This window comes from Odocoileus virginianus, chromosome 1, assembly GCF_023699985.2.
Source record: "Odocoileus virginianus isolate 20LAN1187 ecotype Illinois chromosome 1, Ovbor_1.2, whole genome shotgun sequence".
Lineage (NCBI taxonomy): Eukaryota > Metazoa > Chordata > Mammalia > Artiodactyla > Cervidae > Odocoileus > Odocoileus virginianus.
Window position 1 is genome coordinate 85,526,332 of NC_069674.1, and position 23,259 is coordinate 85,549,590.

The 23,259-nt window shown below is 37.8% G+C and overlaps 1 protein-coding gene across 19 annotated transcripts in view; it reads right to left on the reverse strand.

Moving 5' to 3' along the window:
* Positions 1-23,259, reverse strand: part of HDAC9 (histone deacetylase 9) — a 972,671-nt gene that overhangs the window by 346,016 nt on the left and 603,396 nt on the right. For all 19 annotated transcript variants that reach the window (XR_011488684.1, XM_070470395.1, XM_020901439.2 and 16 more), the window contains one exon: positions 8,071-8,334. Coding sequence is in view for 18 of the 19 variants with exons in the window: in XM_070470395.1 (XP_070326496.1) it covers positions 8,071-8,334 (264 nt within the window). In the remaining variant the exon portion in view is untranslated. The remainder of the gene's footprint in view (positions 1-8,070; positions 8,335-23,259) is intronic.

Consider the following 23,259-nt stretch of genomic DNA (forward strand, 5'->3'; position numbering starts at 1 on the left):
CATATCAGTCACATTTTAAATTTTCATAGCTACACATGGCTACCAGTTTGGAAATACAAATACAGGATTCTTTGCAGAACTTCCATTAACAGGAGAACAAAAGGCAAAGACTTGAACATAATAACTTCATCACAAAATGTAAGTGCAATGCAGACATAAGTAAAAATGAGTAACACCAAGATAGAATTTTCAAATTATATAAATGAAGAACAATAAATTTGATTTAGTTTTTAAAGATCACAAGGAAAAAAGCATTTCTTAAAGGAAAAACACAGAACATTTTCCAGTTTATATTAGATATAATAAACATCAAGATTATAGCAATTAATTGACAAGGAAAAAAAAAAGAAAGCACCATGGAAATCTTGGAGGCAACAGAGAACACCAGGATAGTGGAAAAGCAAGACCAGATCAACTAGAAATGAGGAAAATGGAGACAATGCAAGAGCAAGTGGAGCTCAACAATCAGTAAATTCTCATCTCTTTAAAAAATAACACAAAAGCAGGGAGAAATAAAAACAATGTATATAACTCAAAACATATCAAATACCTACAAGTAAGTTATAAAATTATAAAATGCTTAGAAGGAAACATAGGTACATATATTTGTCACATTAAGCAACATATTCATAACAAGATAGATGAATAGACTTCAATAAAGTTAAAAATGTTTGTGCATCAAAAGACACTATCAGGAAGATGAGAAGACAACCCATGGAATGGGAGAAAATATTTGCAACTTATATACATGATAACGGTCTAGCATCCAGTTGGCACTAGTGGTAAAAACCTGCCTGCCAATGCAGGAGACATAAGAGAGTGGGTTCGATCCCTGTGTAGGGAAGATTCCCTGGAGGAGGGAGGGCCTGGCAACCCACTCCAGTACTCTTGCCTGGAGAATCCCATGGACAGAGGAGCCTGGCAGGCTACAGTCCATTGGGTTGCAAAGAGTCGGACACAACGGACGCAACTTAGCATGCACATCCAGAATATATTTAAAATCTCTTATGACTCAACAGTAAAAAGACAGGGCAATTAACAAATGGGCAAAAGCAGGGGAAGGAGAGCATGAGACATACTTAGAGAGTAGCTTTAAAACATATATATTACAATATGCACAAGAGGTAGCTAAGGAGAGGCTGCACCACACACGGAGCTCACCTTAGTGCTGGATGACAACCTGGCGGGGGGCGGGTGGGGTGGAGGCAGAGATGCAGGGGAGGTTCAAGAGGCGGGGACATATGTATACTCACGGCTGATTCACATTGCTGTATGGCAGAAGTCAACACAATATTGTAAAGCAATTATCCTCCAATTAAAAATAAATTTAAAAAAATCATAATGCCAGAAAGGCTTTTCTGCCTGCCCTAGTTCACGCAGTGAGATTGTAATAAAGATTCCAAGAGAGTTTTAAATGTTTAAAAAAAAATGGGCAAAAGACCTAACTAGGCATTTCTCCAAAGAAGATAAGCAAATAGCCAGTAACTAAATGAAAAAAAATGTTCAACTTCATTAGTCATTAGTGAAATAGAAGTCAAAACAACAATGAACAAACATTTCACATTCACTAGGGTGACAACAATTAAAAAAAAAAAGTAATAAATGTTAGAGAAGATGTGGAGAAATTGGAACTCCCTGCGCATTGCTAGTGGGAATATAAAATAGTTTAGCCACTGTGGAATACAATTCAGCAGTTCCTTAAAACTTAAACAGAGTTACCAGATGACCCAGTAATTTCACTCTTAGGTCTATATACCACCAAACACTGAAAACATGTTAGAACAAAAATATGTACACAAATGTTCACAGCAGCATTACTCATAAAAGCCAAAAAGTGAAAGCAATCCAAATATCCATCAACTGATGAAGAGATAAGCAAAACATAGTGTATTCATACAACAGACTATTATCCAGACATAAGAAAGAATAAAGTAGTGATACCTGATGCAACGTGGATGAACCTGAAAATAATATGAAAAGTGAAAGAAGCCAGATATAGACTCACAAAAAGCCACACAGTATATGATTTCATTTATATGAAATGTCCACAAAAGGCAAATCTATTGGCACATAAATTAGATGAGTGATTCCCAGGAGTTGGAAGAGGGCATAGGAAGAGCGATTATTTAATTGTACAGAATTTCTTTGAGGTAATGAAAATGTTCTGGAATTAGTAAGTAGTGATCACTGTATATCATCATGAATATATTATTATTATTATTTTTTGCTTAATCACTCAGTTGTGTCTGACTCTGAGACCCGATGGACTATATATAGCCTGCCAAGCTTCTCTGTCTGTAGGATTTCCCTGGCAAGAATACTGGAGTGGATTGCCATTCCATTCTCCAGGGGATCTTCCTGACCAAGAGATCGAGCCTGGGTCTCCTTCATTGCAGGCAGATTCTTTACCATCTGAGCCACCAGGGAAGCCCACGAATATACTAAAAACCACAGAATTCTACAAGATGGTGCATTTTATGTTATATGAATTTTATCTCAATAAAACACACACACACACACACACACACACACACACACACAAAGAACATACCACAAATAGCTCAGAAATTCTGAGGAAAAATAATTTGCAAAGTCTTGGTGAATTAATACTGTATAATAGGCTGAGAGGGGTTCCCCGGTGGCGCTAGTGGTAAAGAACCTTCCTGCCAATGCAGGAGACATAAGAGACACCGGTTTGATCCCTGGGTCGGGAAGATCCCCTGGAGAAGGGAATGGCAACATACTCCAGTGTTCCTGCCTGGAGAATCCCATGGACGGAGGAGCCTGGCAGGTCCATAGTGTTGCAGAGCTGGGCACAACTGGAGCAATGCAGCACGCACACACACAACAGGCTAAGAAATCATTCAATCAGAAGAGAGAAACTAACGGCACAAACATTGAAGAAGTAACTGCAGTAAATACAGGAACCTATAGTTATACTTCAACTATACTCAACCTATAGTTGAGTTAACATGCAGGCGAAACAGAACAATATACAAGAAATACAAGCCAGTCTACTATGAAAACAATGAATTGGAGAATCCAAGGATTGTAGGCAAAAGCTATGAAAAATCAAGACACAGTTTAGGAAGTGGTTTAAAGGGCCCCTGTCAGCCTCCAGAGCACTGTGTCTGAATCAGACTCTCACAAAGGGCTTGAAAAAAATACATTCCTGCACTCTTAGGACAAGATCAGAACCTCTGTGGGGTGTGGTCAGAATACCAACTGTCAACACATTCCCTCAAGACTATTTCTATGCACCTTTCAATAGGAAAACCACTAGGGGTCTAGAACTCAAGACAAACATCCTTGCTTTTCCTTTTTACAACATCATATACTGACTTCCGTGGTCTTCCCTGGGGGCTCAGCAGTCAAGAATCCACCTGCCAATGCAGGAGATGCACGTTTGATCCCTGGGTTGGGAAGATCCCCTGGTGAAGTAAATGGCAACCCACTGCAGTATTCACGCCTGGAAAATCCCAAAGACAGAAAAGCCTGGTGGTCTACAGTCCATGGGGTCGAAAAAAGAGTCAGACATGACTTAGCAACTAAACAACAGCAATCTCTTTACCTACAGCAGTGACCGAAAGAGGAAACTGATTCAAAACAGGCTGGAAATGCTGATGGACAGAGAGAGAAGAAACTGATAATGATTTCATAAACTTGGACATGAAAGGAGAGTTGTTGCACAAATACAGCTCAGTGGTAGAAGCTGAGAACAAGGGCTGGTGTGGGATTGCCAAGGTTCAAACTGGAGCCAGACTGCCACTGCCTGGGTGACCTTGACCTGATTTGACTTATTCTGTTTCCCAGGGCCCTCATCTCTACGATGGGACAATAATACCTACCTGTAAGGCTGCTGTGAGGACTAATGTGCTAACAGATGTAAAGTGTTTATAACAATGCCGAGTACATAATATATTTGCAACAGTTAAAAATAAAAGTCTTCTTGTAAATCAAATGGTCTCCCAAAGTTGCATTGTCCAAAACTACCATCTACAAGCCTTAAATAAGTTATTATAAAGTGAGGACAGATAACTTTTAAAACATAAATAAAGTCTGAAGTCACATTTCTCATATCTTGTTTCATTTGTCTGAGTTCTTTGATTGCCCCCCACCCATACCTTCCCTTTAAAACCCAGTTGGAGGAATGATAAATAATAAAAGGAATGGTAATCTACCTCTCAAACTCTTTCTCTTGTGTGTGAATGTATATATATATATATATGAGATTCTAATTGGTTATATATTATATAATTGGTGTGTGTGTGTGTATATATATATATATATACACACATATGAGATTCTAATTGGTTATAATATAATTGGTTATAATTTGTAAACCTGGATTACTTATAATTGTTAACCCATCATTAATATACCCACAATTGTATATTTCTGTTAGTGGAAAAAGTCACAAAGGAATGGCAAATTAAAAAAAATATATACTGTTGTCCACCTATATATCTGTTGAGTAGTAGGTTTCAAAAAAATGTTTAGTATCTTGATTCCTTTTTAACATACTTTAGAAAAAAATAAGTATGAAGAAACATAATTTTTTTTAAAAAGCTGTCTTTCTCAAAACTATATAAAGTAGCAGTCTCCATTTCAGCAGCCCCCTTCACCAAGAAGGCAGGCCTTGAAGACTACAGGAAGAAATGTAAATGGTTATCCATTGCTGGTAAAAACTATTTTCTGAAGAATCTAGAAGAGCTTCTAACATACGTACTGAAACAGTCCCTTTACACTTCTGAAATCAAATATATAGTATAAAATCATTATCTAATTGATTTCTCCATCTTTTTAAGGATCTCTAGTAGCAAGTAATCTTATAATTTTATCGTCCAAAGGCAATTTTCAGGAAATTATGACTAGAATCAGTGATATTTCCCACAAGTCTGACCAAATTATCAAATTTACAGGCTTACAGAATGATAATCCATTTTGTAATAGTAAATGATATGAGCTACAGAATTAAGTTTTAACTCATGTGACACTACTGAAGTTTAGATTAAGGGAATCAAAGAATATAAGACAAATATTTTAACTTATCAAACCCAATACACATAATAACATTATGAAGGAATGCTTTGCTTGCAACTGAGTAGAAGAGGAGCCATGAGCATGGCTCTAGGATGTGCATGGCCCAGGCCCCTCACCTGACTCAGGCTCCTTGTTCTTCACACTACTATTATAATCATTGTTTCCACATAAAGGGAGGTCATTTAATGACTCTTTTCTTTACATACTGTCACTTTGCACTTGTAGGTCAGGTTCTTACTGTAATAGATATAACTATTATGATACAGAAAATTATTCATTTTAATATTTATTGATTGTTTGTTATATTCATGGGATTATATTAACCTTTTTAAAAAGAATTTTTAAAGTGACTGATACCTATTTATATAAAATTTTATATTTAGAAGTTGACATCAAAGATGATAACATATGAAATAGGCCACGCAGGGAAAATAAAACTGCAACAAATTTTACATGTGTCTGTTATCTGATAATGGCTGCTGTAAGTTGGTTAAAGTGACTATTGTTGGGTTTATTATTTTAATGGCATTAGAAGTAACTGCTCAAAATATCTTTATTTTCTTGTTTCAACAAAGAATGGCAATATATTTTGGTATATGAGACCTAGTGCATGAGTTTCAAATTCGATTAAATATATCAAGTTTACACAAAGCCATATGTATGAAAGGGGATCTTTTAAAAAAAACTTTATTTGAGAAAGGAAGAGACTTATAACAGAAGGCAAGAAGAGAAACATACAAACAATATATTTACAACACAAAACAAGAGATCACCTTCAAGGGTGTAAATTATAATAAATACAGTAGATTTTAAAAGAGACAATTATCAATTAGTTCTAAGATTATTTAAGTCCAGCTTTCCTTTTCACTGGTTCCAGGTAGTTTCTTGATTAAATTCAAAGACTATCAAATTCAAACAATTAATGTCCACCAACTGTACTGATGAAGCTCTCTCAAATGACACTATAAAAAATAGGTTTTTTTTTCGTTTGTGATTACATATCTTTGCAGTAATATTATACAAAAGCCTGCTCAGCCACATGTTCCTCCCCAAATAAAATGTATTTTAAAAGATGCACTATCCCTTTTTTATGAGATTGCAAAAAGATTTTAAATAAAATGTATATTTATGAGATGGAAAAAATATAAAATTTTATCTTAGGAATGCCATATTTTTAATGCAAAACAACTGACAAAAAGTCATTTTAATCTGAAGGAATATACTAACCAAAATATGTTGGTAGTAGGAAGTGTTGCCTATTACAGCTATTTGTCAAATTATCGAAGGACTTTCATTATATGGAAAAGTTTTAAACTTTCTAACTTCTAGTTATGTTACTTTACTTTGAATGGAGACTTTTTAAAAAAGGATAATGTATCTTTAGCAGTAACCTTTTTTAAGAAATATTTTTAAATGTCACAGCAAAATGTAAACAACACGTGCCAGTAACATACAGTTATACAAGGTCTACATTTGGCAAAACTGCTATATCTCCTTTGAAACAGGATACTACACCTTAAAATACCTCGGATTTAGAAATATAAATATTTTAATAGAAAAAAACCTCACAAAGATTCTAGGTCAATTTGGATTATCCATATTAAAGGGGTCTTAATACAACGAATCTTTAACTAGCTTAACAAAAGTAAACCTATAAAACAAGGTAAACATATCAAAAGAGAGTATGAAGGAAATGTTCCAGTGAAAAGCTTCCTTAACAATTTCCCTACTTGCGGTGTTATTTTCTTAGACAATAAATCAATTCATAGAGTGCCCTTTAAAAACAGACAGAGTAAAACACTATCCTCCGTTTTTTTTCCCTACATTCCTCAGTACATGAATCACTTGGACTTCCTGTTTCCACAAGGCATTTCCTGTTCAGCCTCATAGAAACAGTTTTCTGTAGAACAGCAGGAACCTGACGAAGAACTGACTTAAATAAACAGTCTTCTGTTGCCTTCAAAGTTGTTTGCATTTCATAGCATCAAAGGACACCGTCCTTCTGAAGGTGCATTATGTACAAGTAGATTCTTTTGTTAAACCTAACTTTCCTAATTTTTTATTTGCCAAAATAGTATGGTATACATTGTGTCATTATGGAATTATACTGAAGAGATCCTAGTGATAACGATGATCAAATATGACACACCTTCTTTTAAACATGATTTTTTACTTCAGGTCAGATAATAATCAAACTTACTATTTTTTCCACAGCTGGAGATACAATGTCGTATCTGATTGGACCATAAAGCGGCACGTTAGTTCTTGCCAGCATTTGCATCTGCTTCATTTGATCTTTTTCAATAAACAATGTCATCAAATAACACAGGATAAAAATGAAATGAGCAGTACTAGGTGAGACAGAATGTGATATTTAAAATAGTGCTGTACTTTGCATCTATATATTTAGAACCACCTCTATTCCTAATATTTTCAACTGCAATCTATACAATAACCTAGGACTACTGGCATAGTAACCAGAACATTTCACTTAACAAAAAAAGAGAGAGGAAGGAAGGGGCTGACTAATTTTAATAGGGTTCAAGACTGTAGTATGATACATTATGTACAACAATGTGAAAATTGAATTCTACATATTAAAAAAAATCAGTAACTAATAAAATGTTTCATTGATCAGACTGGAAAACTATTCAGCAGTCACTGATCTCAACAGATAAACTAAAACCAACAGTTCGTTTTCCTTAGACGTAATTGGTGTGGCAGGCTTTGGGATGAATTAAAAGCCTATTAATTACTTGGATACTGATGTAGTATAAGTTTAGTGTAACAGGTATTTCCTTACCAGTAGAGTTTCAAGAAACCTTGCTATCTATATAGAGATCAGTATATAGAAAGATCTATATATAGATATATCTGCATTAATCAGAATCCTTAAACACTAAAGTCAAATCATTCAGAGATATAAACGGATAGGAAATAATATCCATTTACCAAAACCGGCAATGCATTTCATGTTCAGATAATGACTTTAATTACAAATCCTGGAGCTAAATCTTTGCCTATTACCTGTTGCATAAAAGCAGCCTGCTCCCCAGATTCCATTTCCTGGATCTGAGCATCTTCATCACTGTCCACGGGTTCCTCCTTCACCTTCACAGCACCAGCTTGTCCCAATGTGTCGTCCACACAAGCACTGCTGTCACGCCTAGTGCTGCTGCCACTAGAGGGCGCTCTGTCTTCCTGCATCGCTTGGTCCCCCTGAAGCTCTTCCTCCGCTTCCTCGAGGTGACTGCCTGGTTGCTTCAGTTGTTCAATAGATTTCGAAAGCAGCTAGAAGAGAGTGTTCAGGGGTTCAATATTCAGTGGTTCTTGGTGGTAACAGAGCAGTAATATACACTTTGATTTCCTGTAATTCTACTTCAGTACACCCTGATTTCTAATCTCTGAGGATCATTTTCAGAATGAATTTTTATGCAATGAAATTCTTCAGTAATACTAAATTTGAAGCAGTCCCACCAATTCCATACTGTATTGATGTCCTAGGCAGGGAATGAGGTCTTTAAATGTTTTGTTTTTTAAAATAGTTCACTCTCTAACCGATTTAAAAAATGGTGGGAAAAGGGGAAATAATGAACTTTTCCTTTGGAAACCATGAAACTCACACAGGACAGGTTGTAATGAATCAGTTTAATCCAGGCAAACCTGAGAATATTTTTTCCCTAAAAGAAGAAGTGTAGCAGAAATAATATTAATAGAAAGGTAATGAAAAACTTCCCCAATCTCATTTTCCAACAAATGGCAACCATGGTATAAGTCAGAAGCATAAATTCTAAGAGTGCTTTTGTCTGTTAATTTTCCTATACCCAAACGGTCAAATGACAAAAGAGCTATGTATACTTCTGCAAAGTGGAAATATTGACTTTAAAATCTTGAACTTCAAAAAGATGCAAAATTTAGAGATAGCACAGAATTTTTTATTAATATCCAAATATAAATTAAAGAATAGGACCATAACAAGGAATCATTTGAATTTGAAAATTATTTAGACCTTTTATTTTTAAATTAAATCATATTTAATCTCTAGAAATGTATGAATTATAATTTAAAAAGATAATTGGCAATACACCTAAATTGAACAATAGCAAAATGCCACGGCATAAAAACTTGTTATATGGGGAAAAATTCTCACGATGATTTCATCTCACATAGGCCTTTTGTTTCATTTGACAAGGAGCCTGCTGACTGGTTATCTGCAGATCCTGAACTGTGTTTCGAAGAGTGGTTAGAATTTTCTGCTGAGTCGGTGCCCATGTAAGCAACATACCAACTATTATGATGAGCAGCATGGTTAGAATACCAACACAAAAATCATGAATACAGACTTTTCTATGAAAAATTCAAATTTATCTCCCACTCACACCTATGTTTTTAGAAGCTGGACACATCCTGTAGGTTTAGAATACATAAGGACTCAAATTTTGAAGGGTGTCTTAACCTCAGACTTTCCTCCAGTGCTCACAACCTCAAATGGCCTTGCATATGCTGACAAAGCCCTGCAATTTCACTGTAGTAAGAATTATACTGGGAGTTTTCATTTGTTCAGCAAATATTTATTGAGTGCCAACTATGTTTCAGACTCTCTGCTAGGCACTGGGGAAACAGCCATTGCCCTTCCCTCAGGGAGCTTTCAGTTTCGAGTGTTAGAAGGGCACCAAACAGATGCATAAATTTATTTTTATTTTCAAGTATGGTAAATGAAAAAGGGAGCAATACAGCGTGCTGTAAGAATACACACTAAATGAAACAGGAGGGAAGTGTGGACGATTTAGGAAAGTTTCACTGAGGAGGCTGAGACATCAGATATGAAGGATGGACAGGAGGAGTTGGATGTGTGTGAGGAGTGGAAATCAGGGGAGGGAGCACTTCTGGCAGAAGGCACAGTGTGTGGACTGGAGGAGAGCCCAGTGTGTCTGAGCAACTTGAAAGGTCGGTGCGGTTTGAGCACAGGAAGACAGGGAGAGAATGCTGGAAGATGATTCTGGAAAGAGTGACCCAGTTTATAATATATTTGAGTTGTGAATAAGATTCTAGAGAAATAAAATATAACTTAGGATAAAGCATATATAAGACTGAGATTTTGGAGAAAAGAGACAATGTATTATTCCTGAATTTTGACTATACGATTGTAGAACTCCACTTAATTGACTAGAAAAAGAACACGTAACACCACGGAAAAGAAGCAGGCTTTTAACTGAAAAGCTCCAGGTTTAGCTGGGACACCAGGGATAAGAACATTCAGTGACAAACATCCACTCATTCTTCAAGACAGGGGTGGACAGACACAGAGAAAGAGATGACCAGCCAGGCTTGCTACCTTGACCTCCTCACTCACCAAGACAACATACAAGAGCAGGTTAGAGGATCTTGTGGGAGAAGACATTAAATTAGAAAACATATCAGTCAGGCGAAGGGGACTGCGAGAGCCCCTTCGAGACACTATCTGTCAGAAGACTGTTGCATTCGTCTTCTGGATGTATGCTTGCTGAGCTGTGGAAATTCCACCTCTTGATACCCCAGCTTAGCTGGAAAAGTTCATGGGAGCTAGTTTATCAGGGCTGATGAGCCAATGATACTGGTGGGTCAAACAGATGCCTTCACAAGGTGGTCAAAAGATCCTCCCCCTAAGAGCCTCTGTGAGGGCAAGAGGATAAAAAAGCAAAACTCTATGGATGTGTGGCTATAGGACAGGAACTAAGGGCCATTCATGAAGGTCAGCCAGGGAGCATGTGTGACCAGTGTCCAGGAAATGCCACGTCAAAAGTTCCTGCTTCCTAGGGGTAACTCTGCATCTTATTCAGCTTCTGGATGTCTGACCACAGGGAGTATTTAATAACCAAGAGGAAGTCACAGATACCACCCGCTAAGTAAAAAGACTTTTCTGTTGCTATTTCTTTCCTCAGCTTCAGTTCCAGCATGGCCTCTCAGTGTCCTGACCTCGTAACCTCCAATGGTCTTATCCTCCACTCTACTTCAGCTCCCAGTGATCTGGCCTTTGTTGGTGGCTGTACATGCTCTTAAACCTCAGTTTCAGACATCATTTGCCTCCTCGGGCTCATCCTCAGAATATTTTGACCCCGACCCACTCCTCACCTCTGGAGGGCTCTCCAAGCTATTGAACCTGCCACATTTTCCCTGCCTGTCACCCCCTCCACCCTCGTTCCTCAACTTCCCTCCTTGCCGGACTGGGTTCCATTCTTCATCATTAAACATCACTCCCTTATTACTATCTTCAACTCCCCTGCCCTTTTCAATATGGATTTTCCTGTATGAGTAAGACTTCCAACCTTGCTTAATATTAAATCTCTGCCAAACCCAAGCAGCTGAATAAGCTAGGAAACAAATAAACAAATTACAATCACGCTGAGTGTTTTGCTTCATATCCGTGATCATAACCCTCAAATGGACCCTCAGTGCTGACTGGAAATACTACTACATTTCTCTGGCTAATTTTCTCTCACTCTCTCATTGACTACTTCAAAGTACCTCCTTTCTCCTCAAACTCCTACTATCTAGATCTTTTCCTCACTCCTGCTATTTTTGCTTCTTATTTCAGTGAGAAAACAGACATTTAAAAATAGAGAAGTTCAACATTCTGCTACCAAGCTGTCCCACTCACCCTTACTCACATAACAGTGGAAGAAAGGTCTGCATCCCTATCTTAGTCCAGCCCTTAGCTTAATGCTCTGGGTCCTGTCCATCCCTGCAATTTTCCATTCGGCTCTCCATCACTCATTTCCCATCTCCGCTGGAGTACTTCCACTTGGACACCTTCAGTCTTACTATCCATCTTAAATGTAACCTCCCTTGGTCCCACCCCCATCACCTCACCAAAAAAAAAAAAAAAAAACCCACCAAAAAACACACATTATGTACCTTCCTTCACAGTAAATCTCCTTGAGTTATTTCTCTTCATTGTCTTCATTTTTCTTCTCACAGTCTCTTTAGAATTCACTCAAACTAGGCTTTCATCCACACCGCGTGTGTGCTTAGCTGTTTCAGTTATGTCTGTCTCTTTGCGACCCTATGGACTGTGACCCGACAGGCTCCTCTGCCCATGGGATTCTCCAGGCAAGAATACTGGAGTGGATTGCCATGCCCTCCTCCAAGAGATCTTCCCAGCTCAGGGATCAAACCTGTGTTGCCCGTGATTCCTGCATTGCAGGCAGATTCTTTACTGCTGAGCCACTGGGGAAACCCTAACTGACTGAAATCTCTCTTGTTAAAAAGTCAGTAATGACTGCATAAATACCAAATCCAGTGGCACTTAAAATCAGATATTAACAGGAGCAGCCAGGATGAAGTATTTTTGAAAAGAAAACATGACAAAATCAAATCATCTTTGAAAATAAGAGATTTATAATACTAACGGTGGCGCAGCCAACGAATAGACAAGATGTATGTCAATTTACTGAAATATAATTTCCCATAGATAGCAAATATGTCAAAGAAAATCTTTAATACTGACAAAATGCTGAGTGTTCACCAAATATTTCATATGTTCATTTAAACTGAAAACCTTTAACAGAAAATCTGATCTGTTAATGTACTCCTGAAGTCACTGGAGTACCCAGAAATCACATCATTTAGTCCCCGAATCAAATCTGATCAGTATTTACCACCTCGTTGACATAGAGACACACACGGAAGTGTGTAAAAACGATCTCCAGTGTGCAACACAGAATCAGTGCTGTTTGTTCCAGCGCCTCTGGCTTCATCTACACTTCTGCCGGACTTGAAGTACGAGAGAAATAAGTGCCAGGATGGATAATGCTGTGATAACTGGATGAGAAGGCCAGATGGCAAAACAATTTTCTTCTAAGGGCAGAATTCCTTAACGGTTTGTAAAAGAAACATTTCTTGATACAAAACAGTGACTTATGAGTGGAGATCATATAGATATAAAATGTTGGAGTTGAAAATTTTCTAACAACATTCTTCAAATTCTTATTTTATAGAGAAGGAATTTCATGCCCCCCAAAAGCTGAATCATCTCCAGAAAATATACCTAGAACATTTTATACCTTCCACTCTGAAACAGCAATATTCCAACAACAACTGAATTCATATAAACAAATCAATGTCTCCCCTCAACCCCAAACTTACATAATTCAACTGCTTGCCTAATGTTATCCCTTAGATCTAGAACCTCCACTAGGTGTCAGAAACTTTGAGTAGCTCAAAGATAACCTTTATTCCATTTGTACACAAATGTATTGATCACCTAATTTTCCTTCTCTGAGTAAACACCATTATCCGGTTGCACAAACCAAAAATCTAGAATTTATCCTTGTTTCTCTCTCGTCTTCATAAATATCTGAAAACTTAATTTGTACTTAGCAATAAAGCTTTGACACGTTTCTTTCCCCCCAAGTTATAAAGTGAATGCCAACGTCCACATGAATAATAACGACATCTTTTTCACCATTTCTGGAATAAAATGTGCTCTTTGTGAAGTTTCTAAAAATACAAAAGAAATAAATGGGATCTCCTGGAGACGATTTGGCAAACTATAAATGCATGGAGGGAGTTAATCTAAACTTCTTATTTGAGATATATGACTCAAGCTGATTTTGCTTAAACAGTCAAATTTGCTGGAGTGGAAAAATTAGTAATTAACATCAAGAAAACATGCAAACAAAAGTCTCAGAAGATCCACATGCCAGGTTTGACTTATTTTGGATTTTTAAAATAAAGAGTTACTTGATGTGATTTGCAAGTTTCTGACCACGTACGAGGAAATCCAGTGTTTGGACTATGCTGTGCTCTATGTGTTTTTGAACTACAACTATGACCATTACCAAGAAGGTATGGGTTAAGCCTTTTCTAATTTGTACCGTCGCTCAGGGCCCCCAGCTACAGGGAGGAGCTGTCTGCTGACTCTCAGTGAGGTAGCAGGGTCTCTCTTTGGTTGAACATCTGGAGGTGATCCCCCAGCAAAGCTGAGCCATTGCCCTGCTGGCTAGAAAACACAAGAAGAAACATCTGTGTGACAGATAAATGTGTGAGCCTGTGTAATCTCGGCTGAGGCTCCATCTGTAAAGCACACCCTGTGCCGTTCGTCTGACACCAGGTGAGTTACTCCGGTGGGGAGCCCAGCTGAGATGAAGGAGATGATGGCTGCGCTGAGGCTTCTGCTCCTTTTATCTTCGCTCATTCTCATCTGTCAGTGTGGCCCTGTATTCTCCATGCTGTGTGTGCGTCCTCAGTCGCTTCAGGCAGGTCCAGCTCTTTACGACACTATGGACTGTAGCCTGTCAGGCTCCTCTTTCCATGGGATTCTCCAGGCAAGATACTGGAGGGGGTTGTCATGCCCTCCTTTAGGGGATCTTCCATGCTACTGTATAGCAAGTGTCAGTTCAGTTCAGTCATTCAGTTTTATCTGACTCTTTGCGACCCCATGGTCTGCAGCACGCCAGGCCTCCCTGTCCATCACCAACTCCCAGAGTTTACTCAAACTCATGCCCATTGAGTCGATGATGCCATCCAACCATCTCATCCTCTGTCATCCCCTTCTCCTCCTGCCTTCATTCTTTCCCAGCATCAGGGTTTTTTCCAAATGAGTCAGTTCAGTATAGCAAGTGTACTGAACATTAGAGAAGGCTGCAGGCGGTCCATGACCATTCCGCATATGTAGCACACATATACAGGCTCACACTGGAGATTTTACAGACCAGACAGCATGATCATTTATCCAAATCTCTAATACATTCAAGTATTACAACTTGACTCTTCAATTCTCATCAATCCATGCCAGGGTAATAAGTATAGCAAGTCCATAATTTCAATATATTATATTCCATGTTGAACACCATATATTCTATTAGCAAATGGTATAAAATTCGTTAAATAACATTTAAAGATTGTGCTGCTAATCTTTACACCTTAACCCATTTAATTCAATGTGTAAGTTACATTGATATAAGTCTAGAAGCTAATGTAAGCATAGCGCTTTTGAATAAAATATCTATTTTTTGAATAAAATATCTTTAAAAATTTTATATTTTAACTTTAGCCACAGAAATCCCTCATGTCCCCACAAATATTTTCAGAAATGGAATATCAAACTAAGCACAGAAGTATATAAGGAATAAATCTGTTTCAAATAGACATCTGATTTTCTGAAATTGTCAACAAATAATTCAGCACAAGTGTTTGAATTAAACTATGCAAAATGACCTTTGACCCTACTCATCACTTTCTTATTTTGCCTCAGATTTTAAGACAGATTTTCTTGGGGAATGGCAAAAAGCAAAGGATTTTTTTTTTCTTTTAAATACATGTAAAATACTTCTTTTGGAAAATAAAACCTTTCCCTTAAGCTCCAAGGAAACTAGATTTAAAAATAATGATAAAATTCTGTCTCAACTCACAAATAGATTAGGTATGTACCAACTGTTCTCAGAAACAACATGCGGAATTTGGAGGGCTTTCAAATCAAGAGGTCTACTTAGAGAAGAACTCTGACTCAAGACAAAATATTCCATGTCATTTTGTGCACTTTAGGGAAGAAATCAGAAGAGCCAAAGTTAAATAACAAGAGAGAAAAACTTCCTAAGTCCTGGTCCGTTATTCACATTAATTAAAAGTCTAAACTGAAAAACATCCCTTCTTGCCAATACTGAAGAGATATAAAATTAATCTAGGGGCCAAGTGGATACCTAATGAAAGTGCATTCGTTTTTGTAACTCTAAATGACTGTCCAAAACAATGCCTGCTATTAAAATGTCCTTTCTTTGGCTCTTGAAACATCCTAATATTCCAATAACTGAAGTGTTCACTTCTGGAAAAGAGACTAAAAAATTTCCTCCTCCCAGCTAGTTAAAGTTACCCATTTTTTTACTCCGTCAACAAATTTATATTGAGCACTTGCTACATATGCCAGGACCTGGGAAGAGAGTGGTCAGTTAGGCAAGATCCTGTCTCAAGGAGAAATAAAAAATAAACAACTGAAGAGTGGAACTTAATGTGACAGTGAACAATGAGGAAAGGAGTGAGTGTGCCTAATCTGCATGAGCAAGGAAGGCCCCTCTGAAGAGGTGAGGTTTGAGCAGAGTATTAACAACACCTGGAGGCTGAATATTCCACCAGAACTGTGACAAGCAGTTCATTTCATGACATGGGAGGAGACTGACTGCCCACACACCAGACGGGAGCCAGTGTGGTGGGAGCTCAGCGGGTAAGGGAAGGGAGCTGGGAGACAAGGTCAATGAGGGGGCAAGAGCCTTGTGGGCCCCTGCAAAGCTATCTGGATTTTATCCTACAAACTATAAGGAACAACTGGGGACTTTTAAGCAAGTGCTTGACACAACGTGATTTGCATTTGTAAAGGACCGCTCTGGAAGCTACCTAAGGTTGGATTTAGGTGGGCAAAAGTGGAAACAGGAAGACTGACTTTTGAGAACATAAAATCCCCAGCCAGACTATTGGGGGGCATTTCTTAACTAGAACACAGATGAGCTATTTTTCCTTCTGTTACATCACTGGGTAATTTTATGTCCTTTTATATTACATAATAGGATTTTTTCCCCCTGATAACCTCCTTCCTGATCTTCAGTTGACAGTACACTTTGAAAGTTTTGTGGGTTTTTTTTCCCCCTTCTTTAATGGTAAGGAATAGTGGCACCATGAGGAGAGGCATGCTAGGTCGCTTCACTCGCCCTTTGATTAGTGTTTTTGGACTGTGTCTCAGAACAGACGAGGTCTTGGAGCCAGGGAGCTTGGATCACTTGACTGGTAAACAGCCCCCTTTCTCCCTACTCATCAATCCCTCGGTCTGGTAAACTGGAGAACAGTACAAGTCCTCTTTAAAAAGGACAACCAAGAAGACACCCCGACAATAAATGCCATGTGAAAAATGCCATGGGCTCAGTGTAGTCAGACTTTTCAATTTTTCAGACAATGCCAGAAATCTAGATTCGTATTTGAAATCTCTCTATCTTTAAAGATTGAGTGCTTTTTAAGACACTGGGCAGCCCAAAGACATCAGTTGAACAGAATGGATCCAGTCCATAGACTATCAGCTTCTGACCTTGGCCAAGACGCCCTTATGTCTCTTCTTGCTTGAACATTCTATGGTTTAGATCATTTAGGGCTGATGTCTACACGCTCTTAAAATACACCATCCTTTCTCTTTCTAACTTACTTCACTCTGTATATTAGGCTCTAGGTTAATCCAGTTCATTAGGACTACTCAAATGTGTGTGTGTTTATATATATCTGAGCAATATTCCATTGTGTATATGCACCACAATTTCTGTATTCATTCATCAGTCAATGGGCATCTAGGTTGCTTCCATGTCCTAGCTATTGTAAAAAGTGCTGCAACAAACATTGAGGCACATGTGTACCTTTCAACTATGGTTTTCTCAGAGTATATGCCCAGTAGTGGGAAGGTTGGGTCATACGGTAGTTCTATTCCTAGTTTTTTAAGAAATCTCCATACTGTTCTCCATAGCAGCTGTATCAACGTGCATTCCCACCAACAGTGCAAGAGGGTTCCCTTCTCCATATCCTTTCCAGCATTTATTGTTTGTAGATTTTTTTTTTAATGATGGCCATTCTGACCTGTGTGAGGTTATACCTCATTGTAGTTTTGATTTGCATTTCTCTAATAATGAGTGATGTTTAGCACCTTTACATGTGTTTGTTGGCCATCTGTATATCTTCACACATTCTTTGGAGAAATGTCTGTTTAGGTCTTTGGCCCATTTTTTGAATGGGCTGTTTGTTTTTCTGGGATTGAGCTGTATGAGCTGCTTGCATATTTTGGACACTTGCTGTGTGACACGCAGAGCCCAACCCAGTGCTGTGTGGAAACCCAGAGAGAGGAGTGGGGTGAGGGGGAGACGGGAGCGGTGTTCAAGAGGGAGGGGACATACGTACCCCTGTGCTGACTCAAGTGGAGGTATGGCAGAAACCAACACAACATTGTGAAGCAACTATCCTTCAATTAAAAAAAAACTTTTTAAGGTATAACAAAGTAAAAACAATACACCATCCTTCATACTTGTGATTTGTTTTATGTTCCCTAAATGGTCAAAAATTTTACTTTGCCAGGAGCTGGAAGTACGAGCATGGACTGACTACAAAGGAGAACACAGGGCAATTTTGGAAGCTGAGGGACTAGTTCTATATCCTGGTTGTGGTGATTATGTGATGATATGCATTTGTCAAAAATCATTCAACTGCACAGCAAAAGGAAAATAAATTACAGTGTGTGAATTACACCTCAATAAAAAATTCAATAACACAGATATAAAGAACAGACTTTCGGACTCTGTGGGAGAAGGCAAGGGTGGGATGATTTGAGAGAATAGCATTGAAACATGTACATTATCATATGTGAAACAGATCACCAGTCCAGGTTGGATGCATGAGACAGGGTGCTCAGGGCTGGTGCACTGGGATGACCTTGAGGGATGGGATGGGGAGGGAGGTGGGAGGGGGGTTCAGGATGGGGAACACATGTACACCCATGGCTGATTCATGTGAATGTATGGCAAAAACCACCACATTACTGTAAAGTAATTAGCCTCCAATTAAAATAAATTTAAAAAATTCAATAACTAAACATAATATTGTTCCAAAGAGAAAAACAAGGTCAGCTTCATAATGAATACAAAGATACAAGAGATAGCTGGAACAAAATTTAGTGGTCTGGTTTACAATAAAGTAGCTTGATGTAATACTGAGAGAAGTGAAAAATGTGTGTCTTAGAAATATTCTACCACTTCCAGACAGCTATTTTCATTAACAGAATGAGGAAAATAGAACTTGGTACTATATAAAAATATAAATACTGTGTTAAATGTAAGGATTTCTTACTATGTTTACAAAGCACTTTCAGAACATCCTCTCATGTAATTCTCACTAAAAACCTCTAAAATTTATAGATCAGAGCACTGGAGGACAAACAGGTTATAGTTTGGCCACAATGGCAAAAAAAATTAAATAATTGTGCAGGGCATCAGAAAAAAAAAGGCTACCCAGCATTCTAGATTTTGCAATTCATAGGAACTACATTTTCTGTAGACCTATCTTTGATTAGAATTATCTACTTGCAAGTCTATGAGCCATTCAAGGGGAAAAACATGCTTTTATTTTCATTTCTAGGATGCAGCATAATGGGTGCTAATAAATCTTTTTGGAATATCAATTATTCCATGCCAGGAAATTATTTTTTAGAAGTGAGTTTTTATTGCTGGTTGATATAACTAAGCTGAGAGCAAGAGAGAAGTGGTATATTTAGGATGTGAGAGCATAGCCCTGGCATCAATTCTGCCTGAAGGATGGGAATACTCCAGACCGTATGACATTTCAGGGTCACTATAATCCCTTAGTTTTCATAAATATTTAAAGAAAGAGAAGAAAGATACAGAAGGGAAAAAAAAAACCCTAAAATCAAGAACTTACAGGCATCCAAAATCTGTAACAAAGAGACTGCTACACATTTGCGGTTTTCATGTCCACAAATCACTTAGTTATATTAAAAATTCCTTAGTAAGACTTAATTATTTCATTCTGTCAAATGAAACTATTTGTCAAGGTTGGGAAACAACCAAATTATTTAGTTTCCCACTCCTTTTGAACTCCTGGAATCAACATCAGTCAAAGCACTCACACGGTCCAATTCCCCAGATAGTTTTCTTTCCCCTATTTTCTTACCTCATAGTCATGTCCAACTATTGTTTTTCTCCTTCAATAAAAGCATCTCTGACTAGATTAACAGTGCAGAGTGAAAAGGAAAGGTCGAGGTCCTTCCCTTGGTCTTCAAGTTATGAAAGCAGCACTGGGAACATTTATGAATGTTACACATTAATCCACTGAAATGGTCATTTAGTTTCTTTTCCAAACACAGGATTTCATCACATCTAATAATAAAGCAACAAGCCATTTTCTGTATATTTTAAACCATCAACTTGTAATTATATGAAAAGCTTCTATATGAATTCTCTGTGATGATGTAAGCTGGTACTGCAGCATAAGTGGGGATTTTTGAAGCTCAATACATACCTACAACGATCTATTTACATTGGGCTAATCATGTCGAAATAGCATCTATTTGAGGGTAAAGTCAAAGTTTCTTTTATAAACCTCTATAGATAGATAAATAATCTAGGAGGCTTTTTATAGTTATAAAATTAAGACTGCTTTTCAATGCCTGCTAAAGTTTTTGGACATACTATCCATCTAATGGGCAAAATGTAATCCTAAATTGGTGATTAAAGACTCTGCATAAAAACAAGCTGTCATGTGGATAGAGAGAAATTAAACCTGACAACAGTAATGCCGACTTTCCTAAATGAAAGCCCAGTTCAAGTTTCTACTCGTCCATTTTTCAAAACTTAAAAAAAGGCATTTTCCAACCACTCATAGATGAGATGCCAACATTTGCATTTCAGTTGAACCTGATGAAGTCAGTTGATTTTCAGCTTTAGGCTTGCTCAGAACTCCTGTGAGAAAATATCTGCTCAATCTAAACAACATAGCAATGTTGCGACACAGGAGAAAGGAATGAAGCACGCCTGGCTGCAGTAGTTCTCTACTGCAGCTGGTTCTCTACCGTGTTCACACCACACCACTGGAAAGCCAAGAGAATATCTGGAAGTACCACCGCTGAGTCTATATAAACACACTTCCAAGGGAGTAACCGGAGGGAGGGCAATGCGTAGAGAACCAGGAATCAAGGTCAGGAAATGGGATTTCTTCATCCTGGCAAATCCAAACCAATACCTAAAAAATAAGATGACCTTCCTTTTTTGTTGGTTTGTTTGCCGTGTTTTCCATTGTAAGTTTCCTACTTTGGGCAAAAATAAAATCAGGAAAATCTTGTCTCCTTGGTGATAAATAACAACACTGAAAATCACTGGCCCAAGTTTAGGTTAAGGACAGGATTTTTTGTCAGACAACCTATGCTGGCATCCCAGCTCTGTCCACTACTAACCTAGTCATCTTGGTCAACTTAGTTACAAAAGAACTAAGAAGAAAATTAACTTTCTTCATACTGGGAAAAAAAAAAGTGTATTATAGTTTGAGGAGATGATACACATAAGAATGCTGGCATGGTGTCCCAGCTCATGGAAGAGCCTATACAAAGAGAGCCGGCACCATTTAAAGGAACCTATCCCTAAAGTTCCTTTGGGAACATTCTGGAGAGGTGCAAGTTGTGTAAAAGACTGGGAGGAAAAGACACACTGGGAGAAACAGGTGTAGGAAAAAGCAAAAATTGGTACATGGTCCTTATGTAATTATTCGCAAAATTTTCATCTTACAAGTAAGGCATGGATAGAGTTCACCTTATTAAAATAAACTAATATGAAGTGTGACTTCAAAATATGTTTGGGATTGTAAATGTCTATGTATTGTTGTTCAAATTAATCTCCTTGGGAAAATATATACTTTGCTCAAAATTTAGACATGGCTTTAGGGATGCTTTATAAGAAGAAATATATGCACAGACACAAAACCATGCTATGTTTGTATGTGACTACAGGCATGAAAGAATATTCTCCTCTAGGCTGTTCTGGATGGATTACTGGGGACAAGAAATGAGTATGAATCATGAGGAGTTAAGGAGAAAATGTAACATTTATGCTAGAAAATTATGTCAAGAAAAGGAATACAATAGATACTACTCCAATAAAGGGTCAAATACTCTTCCAAACCTGATGAACGCTCCCCATTAGCTCTGTACCAGCATTTGAGCTTAATTATATTCATGCCTTGCTTGTCAGACATAAAAATCTACCTGTTTTAATAAGGGCAACACAGGACATCTGTTCAGCCTCCCCTTTACAGCTCTTGTCTTAGATATATTTTTATTATGATAAAATAGCACTCATGTCAAAATGCCTAAGTATCATAGTAACAAATATATAATAAATACTGATATCTAGAGTGAACCTTGACATGTATAAGATATCATCTCATGATTTGTGTGGGCTTTTTTTTTAAGTGTTGGCTGATATCCAGTCATAGGAATGCATAAGATATTTATCACAGAGCATTTTATAAAGAAAGAAAGAACGAGGGAGTAAGGGAGGGAGAGAAAGAGAGAGAGAGGGAAAGACAGAGAGAAAGAGACAGAAAAGAGACAGAGACAGGGAGAAGGAGAGGAAAATATATAAACAGTACACGATAATCCTGAGAGAAACTAAACAAGTCTCAAACTTATTTCCTCAAAGAAAATAACTTCCTTCCTCAAGTTCTCTATCTCGATACTTAATACACTGTATTGCTATTTACTGGAATATTTCAGTCCCCTGCTGCCCATATGGTAAGTTCCATGAGGACGCTGTATGCTGTTTTCTGACTGCCTGAAATGGTGTCTGGTACTAATCAAGTAAGAATTCAGTAATGATTTGCTAAGTGGATACTTACATAGATTGGTGTTGTGCTAGTTGCTCAGTCGTGTCAGGCTCTTTGCGACCCCACGGACTGGAGCCCACCAGGCTCTTTTGTCCATGGGGATTCTCCAGGCAAGAATACTGGAGTGGGTTACCGTTCCCTTCTCAAGGGCATCGTCCCAACCCAGGGATCGAACCCAGGTCTCCCACACTGCAGGCGGATTCTTTACCATCTAAGCCACCAGAAAAGTCCATGAACACTGAAGTGCATACCCTATTCTTTCTCTAGGGGATCTTCCCGACCCAGGAATTGAACTGGGGTCTCCTGCATTTCAGGCGGATTCTTTACCAGCTGAGCTACCAGGGAAGTCCCTTGCATAGATTATGTCATTCAAATAAGTATTGAAATAAGAAATAATTTTCTTAAAATTTCTTCTCATACAGATTTGACAAGATGAATATGAAAAACATAGATATTAGAAAAGATACAAAATTTTAGTTAAAATAGAAATAATTAGGCAGCAATCAACGCTATTAATACTATAACTAAGAAATAATTCAAAGAACTATGTTGTTATTTGGAAGGGGGACAGAGACCTATGTCAAATTTTCTCACAATAAAGACGCCTGAATATACTTTGGAAAATTTCTATGTGTCATTCAGAGAGTGATGTGACTTGACATTTGCCCTACTATTAATCAGGCAGTGGTCACAGTACTCCTTCAAAAATCATAAAAATGTCCAAGCAACTGTGGTATTTTGTTTTCACCAGTCATAGTTTTTACCAGAAAATCTGTGGCAATATTAATACTTGAAAAGGGTTCAGAAGAAAATTACCAGTACTCTCCT